General features: G+C 39.4%; 1 protein-coding gene across 1 annotated transcript; it reads left to right on the top strand.

Moving 5' to 3' along the window:
* The first annotated feature begins 282 nt into the window (after window positions 1-282).
* Window positions 283-6,934, top strand: LOC115790839 (beta-galactosidase-1-like protein 2). Its single transcript, XM_030744806.1, has 19 exons — window positions 283-332; window positions 551-745; window positions 937-1,005; window positions 1,118-1,213; window positions 1,306-1,414; window positions 1,502-1,594; window positions 1,708-1,789; window positions 1,970-2,034; window positions 2,223-2,307; window positions 2,590-2,727; window positions 3,216-3,296; window positions 3,431-3,537; window positions 3,985-4,131; window positions 4,255-4,326; window positions 5,161-5,239; window positions 5,588-5,675; window positions 5,969-6,083; window positions 6,214-6,330; window positions 6,452-6,934. The coding sequence occupies exons 2-19, from the start codon at window positions 582-584 to the stop codon at window positions 6,560-6,562; spliced, it is 1,818 nt and encodes a 605-aa protein (XP_030600666.1). The 5' UTR covers window positions 283-332; window positions 551-581; the 3' UTR covers window positions 6,563-6,934.
* Window positions 6,935-7,427: the final 493 nt, after the last annotated feature.

Raw genomic sequence — 7,427 nt, 5'->3', positions numbered from 1 at the left:
GTGAAGTTGTTTGGTTGCTCTCTAAAATGACAACAGCATGAAAAGACTGAGCCAAGAAATATGAAGAGGCCAACATTACTGTGTACAGCGTAATGCCTGCCTACTGTGAGGCAGTGCTTTAGTGAAAAAAACTGAGAGCGAGAGGGAGAGAGGGAGAGAGAACTATTATATTTTTGTTCTAAAACAACAATAGTTTCCCTTATCCACGGTGTTTGAGGCCTCCCAGCACCATCCATCCACCCCACCCCCCATGCTTGCTGGTAAGCTCAGCTTCAAGGCACAGCCCTGACAATGTTTTTGATGTAACTGGCATTTTGGACTGTTAAGTCTTGGTAAGGCTTTTACTCTAATTTAATTTTATACATTATGCATATTTTGTGCAATCTTTGAGTACTATAATATCTTAAATGCATAATATGTTCCTGTAATGGCATGTTAAAATGTTTCAAATGCTTTCACACAAGTTTAATTTCATAATCCAACATGGAAAAACTTGCTTTAAATAACGGAACTTTTTCTGTTACATTATATGTGCTGATCCCCCGAGCAGACATCACGTTGATGAAGAAACAGTATAAAGAATGAGTCGTTTAGAGGGTCTGAGGGCTGACTCGTCTCAGTTTACTCTAGAGGGAGAGCCTTTCCGCATCCTGGGAGGCTCTATCCATTACTTCCGTGTCCCCAGAGCCTACTGGGAGGACAGACTGCTGAAGATGAAGGCCTGTGGTCTCAATACACTTACAACGTAGGTTCCCAGAGCACATTACGTATGCCTTAAATCACAGGTATCTGCTCTTTTTTTGGAGTAAGTCAAATAGAAACTAGGTTTGATATGTTTGTGCGAAAGGTCTATTAAATAATTCTCCTCATTATATATCACACTATTGCTTAAGCTACAAAGAATACTTTTCTTTGCTGCCTTTTTTTTGTTTTCAGATATGTGCCATGGAACCTGCATGAGCCTGAGAGGGGAACATTTAACTTTCAAGATCAGCTGGACCTCAAGTAAGCTACTCACATAAATATCTTACTTTTTGTGGCAGTATTTAAAAAAAAAAAAAAGACCTACAGAGTAGTAATTTTTCAAAAGAGCATGAAGCATCTCTGCCTTTCTCAGGGCCTATGTCAGTTTAGCAGCACAGCTGGGTCTCTGGGTTATCCTGCGTCCTGGGCCTTACATCTGCGCTGAATGGGACTTGGGCGGGTTGCCCAGGTAATATCATTTGACCATCAGTTTAAAGTTCTTCCACAAATAAGCAGTATACCACAAAATTTGTTGGTTCCCCCCCCCCCCCCCCCCCCCAGCTGGTTGCTACAAGATAAAGACATGCAGTTGAGGACAACTTATCCTGGATTTGTAGACGCCATCAACTCGTACTTTGACAAGCTCGTCTCAGTTATCAAGCCTCTGATGGTAAGTCCAGGTGGCTGTTGCTTCCCTACATTATAAGCCAAAAGAACAATTTCTCAGAGGCAATCTGTTTTGTTTTTTTTTTCCAAGTTTGAAGAAGGAGGCCCGATCATTGCAGTCCAAGTTGAGAATGAATATGGATCATTTGCGAAAGATGAGAAATACATGCCATTTGTAAAGAATGTGAGTGTGTAGTTTTTGACATTGCAGCATGATTTGTTCCTGCACCCTCCACATATCTTTTATTTATTTATTTAATTTAATTTTTTTTTTTTTTTTTTTTTTTTTTGCTGTAGTGTCTCCAGTCCAGAGGGATCAAGGAGCTTCTGATGACTTCAGACAACTGGGAAGGCTTGCGATACGGCGGGGTGGAAGGAGGTAATAACATTGATATAAACCATGAGCTAATGAAACATACAAAAACATACAAAAATAATTCATTACACCTGTTTCCTTTTTCTGTGTTTTATTATACTGTATATTTTATATATACAATATAATTCGTATATTTTTCCTTGTATTATTATGTTTGAGAATGTGCCATCTTGCTCATTTCAGTTCTAAAGACAATAAATCTTCAGAGACTCTCATTTGGAGCTATCCAGCACTTAGCTGACATACAGGTAAGGGATGGTCACAGATGGTCTTTGGTGGTCATGAAAGGCTGACGTTTGCATTCAGTGTCAAATTATTTTAATATACATCTAAAGTGAGATGAGAAATAAACTGTTTGGTATGTTTTACTCAGCCCATGACAGCAGGAGTGAGCATGTAGCCTACTTAATACATGCACGTGTTCTATTCTGTGCAGCCCCAGAAACCTCTCATGGTGATGGAGTATTGGTCTGGATGGTTTGATGTCTGGGGAGAACATCATCACGTGTTCCACGCCGAGGGTTTGGAAACATTTTTAAGCCATAATTTGTCAAGTCAAACTATTTTTCCAAGCACATTCATCTGTTTATTTTATGCATCACCCACATTAATGCTCACAAGAAAGTTCAACGTGACCAGTGTGTATTTATTTGAAGTGTTTAGGTACATCATGCATGAACATTTTAACAACTCATTTACTGGCATTTTGTTGGTCTTTGTGTGCTATGTATGTATTACGTATTATTACACACTTTAATGCCTGAATGCTACAGTGAAGAATCTGCGTGCTGTCCCTTTGACAGACATGCTGGCTGTGGTGTCGGAGATCTTGGGTCGAGGCGTTTCCATTAATCTGTACATGTTTCACGGTGGAACCAGCTTTGGCTTCATGAATGGAGCGATGGACTTTGGCACCTACAAATCTCAGGTCACCAGTTATGGTAGGGTGGGCTTAACCTTAGAGCTCAGAGATCTAAGAACAAAGATGTTTTTTAGATGTTTGGTGAATATGGTTTCCAGCAACAATACATTGCGTCCAATGACTGTATAAAAGAAACAGACTCTTCTCTCAGTGTCCCTCCTCTGTCTCCGATTCCTGAACACAGGTATACATGTTTCTCCTGGAGTGCAGGTGTCAATCAAAGCTCTCCACCCTGTTTTAGTGCATCACATTAATAAAGAAAAGCAAACTTATGAGAAAAAGCAATTTCTTGCACCTAAATCTGTATGATAAGAACTACTTAAAATAACAGAAACCAACCTTAGGAGAAATGTATCTGAAGTGAACTTTTTTTGTTTTAGTTTGACACCTGTCCCATCTGTTAATACGGAGGGTGCGGGTTTTATGACTTATAGTACAGCCCGACCACCGAGGGTGGTCAGTCCATACATGTTTTTTACAGTCATGGTTTAAACGATTTCTTGACAGATTATGATGCTCCCCTGTCTGAAGCTGGAGACTGCACCCCAAAATATCACCGCTTGAGGAATTTATTCAGCCAGTACCACTGTAAGGTTTTCTTAAGCATCCATACGTAGTGACTGCATTGCACATTTTTTAGGAACAATGTAAATCTACAAAAAAAGTGTCTGATTCAGACAAAACTAGCCTTAACTGAATGTTTTTGCAAACTCACATTCCAGCTGACCCTCTTCCTGAAGTACCCTCTTCTCAAGAGAGAAGAGCTTACAGTCCTGCTTTCATCCAGCAACACCTGTCACTGTGGGAAATCTTGCAATTCACAGACAAGGTGAGCTGCAGATGGTAAGCACCTGTCTGGTGCGACAGTTGATAACATAACCGACAGAACTAGACTATATGATCAGATAAATATGGGGTCCCCGGTGGAAGGAGAGCAAACATATTAGAATGAGCATCAAGCAGACAGGACACTGCTGTTATCAGCATGTGCGTCTTTGTGCAGCGATCTGGCAACGCGCTGCTTGTGCATAAGACAGATGTCTCGCACCTGGCAGTTTGGTTTGGTCACACTTCTTCTGTTTCAGGTGCTGTTTGATGACTTGTGAAATCTTACATTCATTTCCAGAGAGTATAATTTCCCACCCCCAACAATAATCCTATTTTTCCCCATGCAGGACGACACAGCTGCAGATCTCATCACATTTCATTATCTGTCATATTCTTCATTTATCATGTGTTTTACTGTTTATTTGACTTTGCTTGCTATTTTTTCCAGCCACACAAGTCAGACAGACCAGTGAACATGGAGAATCTCCCTGTCAACAATAACAATGGTCAGTCACATGGTTATACACTATATGAAACCACTATCGCCAGTGGAGGAACCCTAAACTCCAGGAACAACATCAGAGACAGAGCGCTGGTGAGAACACGCAGGTCAAAGTGACCACAGATCCATAATGCAGTTTCAAAAATGTTTTTTTTTTTTTTTATACACCATAGTTATACACATATCCTACTTGTGTGACTTTTCCATGTTCTCCAGGTTTTTGTGAACAGGCAGTGTGTGGGTTGTTTGGACTACAAGACTCATGAGCTTGCACTCCCTGATGGAAAGGTACTGACTGTTTTTCTGTGTGTTTTGGCTATGCATGCCAACCTGCCAACTCTCCTCAGCCCTCTGAATGTTTGCGCTTCTATTTATATTTAGGATTAGGGCTCATATGCCTAAATCATCCCATTTTACCCCAGAAGAGCATTAAACTTTGTCGTTGGAGTGAAGTTATTTTCAGCACATTGTAGGTGGTTTTGGTCAGTAGTACAAAACTGCCATTAATTGTGCTATAAACAATTGATGGAGCTGTTGTAATTACACTGATTTAAGTTTAAATATACAGTTTAAGGGCAGTGGTTAGCACTGTTGCCTACTAGCAAGAAGGATCTATATTTGAATCCATTAGCTGGCTAGGGCCTTTCTGTCTGGAGTTTGCATGTTCTTTCTGTGCTTACATGGTCTCTCTCGGGGCTCTAGAGCTTCCTCCCACGGTCCAAAGACATGCATGTTTGGTTAACTGGTGATTCCAAATTGGCCATAGTTGTGAGTGTGAATGGTTGTATGTGCTAGCCCTGCGATAGACTGGCAACCTGTCCAGTGTGTATCCAGCCATCCTACCCTGACTATTTCTGAGTTACCCTGTAGATTTCACTTTATGGGGACAACAGCACAAATGTGACTCTAAGAAACTGTTTACATTACAAAGAGACCATATTGATGCTTCTGTGTGGTTTAAAATCTTCAGTTAGGATATTCATACAAGCATACAACCGCATCTTCCTTTGTACGCTCATGAAAATGTTGATAATTGTGAACAGCCCCTAACCTGATTATGCAAAATATTATCAGGTTAGGTTATACTCACTACTTAAAACACTCATGTTTTCCACATCAAAGGGAGAGATGACGTTAAGCTTCCTTGTGGAGAACTGTGGACGAGTGAGTTATGGGAAAGCTCTGGATGAACAGCGTAAAGGTATTCTCTATTAGTGTCATCCCATATGTTGCTGTCCTGCTTTTTACATCACTCCAAATTGATGACACTCATTGCACAGTACTTCTGTGTACTTCAGACTTCAGTTCTAATCATACTAAAACATATTTAAGATTTACATTTTAACAGTTTTTTGAGCAGAGGAACACAGCAGTTTTTTTTTTAAATGACGCTTGCATAGTGAAAAATCTTTCCACCTTTTAAAACCAGCTAAATTGCTGAAACTGCAGTTTTTCTGGCCTGTTTATGTTGTGTAGCTCAGCACTTTAGTGCAGCACTGAACACAGGATGTCTACATTGCATCTTTTTTGCTCTTACAATGTATTACAGGTATTGTGGGAGACATTGTGTTGAATAACACCCCTCTGAGAGGATTCACCATCTTCTGTTTAGATATGAAGCCGAGCTTTATAAAAAGGTTTGTTATCTAAATTAAAACTTTCATCTTGCCAAAAATCTAACAATGTTCAGGCTCACAGGTTTCTTCATGGATGTCAGTGGACCTTTTCATTGTATAGGTTGAAGGGAAGATTCAGCCAAAATTTGCTAAAGTCTCCTTATACATACACAATGAATAGGCACTATGTTTGTTTATTTATCTATCTGATTATGGCTAAAATGGAGAAAGATGCTTACTGCATATACACCTTTTAATGCCCACACATCTGAGAAACTGTGACAACAGTATGTGTTGTGTTGATTTTGTCTTAGATTAACAAATTCAGGCCAGTGGAAAACTGACTTCAAGTCACCTTGTGTCCCAGGATTTTTCCAGGCCAGACTCTGTGTGGACGGTCCTCCCAAAGACACCTTTATCAGCCTGCATGTGAGTATAACAGGTTGTGTGCAAAACATTACCTAATCAGCAAGCTAGAAAGTGATGTATAATTTTTAAAATAATACACACTATGTAGCCAGTATGTTTTTATTAATCATAACAGTGTATTTGTCCACAGAGTTGGGGTAAAGGTGTTGTATTCGTCAATGGGCAGAACCTTGGACGTTTTTGGTTTATTGGCCCCCAGCATTTCCTTTATCTCCCGGCACCTTGGCTCAGAAGTGGAGAGAATGAGGTACCCATGTAATATCAAAGATGGAACATGGTCACTTTTGCACGATAATCAGCTGAATGATAAATTTGATTTGTAAGTACCTTAGCTGATTTGCGTTGATTTTTTTTCTGCTGTCTTTCAGATCATTGTCTTTGAGGAACACAGGGTGAATGACAAAATACCGTTCGCTGAAAATGCTGATTATGGAAAGACTATCGACGTGTACAAACTCCCCTTCTGCACACTGCTGTGATGATGCTGTACAACAGATAAACCAACTTTAACACACACACACACACACACACACACACACACACACACACACACACACACACACACACACACACACACACACACACACAAACAAAGGCAACCATACTTATTCAGTAGAAGATTGATACTAATGATGATTTTAATGCAATGAATTAACCAACAATATATTTTAATGCTGTGTAGCCAATATAAATGCTATTGCAAATCCTTTCACTCAAATGGTAAAATCTTATACTGCTAGTCATTTTGTTTCCTTATTGATCCAATCTTTGAATAGAATAGAACAGAATAGAATAGAATGCCTTTATTGTCATTATACAGAATGTACAATGAGATTGGAGGGCCATTCCTGTTCAGTGCCATGCCGTAGGAAGTCACACTTTCTAAAATATCAAATAGAACTTCTAAAAATATACAGAAAATAAAACAGAATGTATAAAAAATATACAGAAAATAAACCAATGTATAAAAATATGTACATTGTTAAAAAAAAAAAAGTATTTACATATAACAATGAAGATGTTGAGGATTGCGCTAGATGAATGAATATTGCACTAGTGAAAGAATATTGGATATTACACAATATGGGGGTGACAGATATTGTTCAGTTTCTGATTTGTCTTGACTTACCGTTTTAACACGCACTTCACTCCCACTTCAGATAACGCAATTTGAACCCGTAGTCTGCTTGAGCCTTTGACGACGTGCATGACTGGAGCGACGCCCTCACAGTCACAACAGACGGAAAGAAGTCCTTACTTTGACAATAAATGTACAATGTTTGTCATGCATGTGAGCATACGATTAAATGCATTGCCAGTAATAAAGACACAATTGTTGCTTTT

This window comes from Archocentrus centrarchus, chromosome 13 (genome assembly GCF_007364275.1).
Source record: "Archocentrus centrarchus isolate MPI-CPG fArcCen1 chromosome 13, fArcCen1, whole genome shotgun sequence".
NCBI lineage: Eukaryota > Metazoa > Chordata > Actinopteri > Cichliformes > Cichlidae > Archocentrus > Archocentrus centrarchus.
The sequence above is the reverse complement of the archived record's forward strand: the minus strand, read 5'-3'. Positions and strand labels throughout refer to the sequence as shown.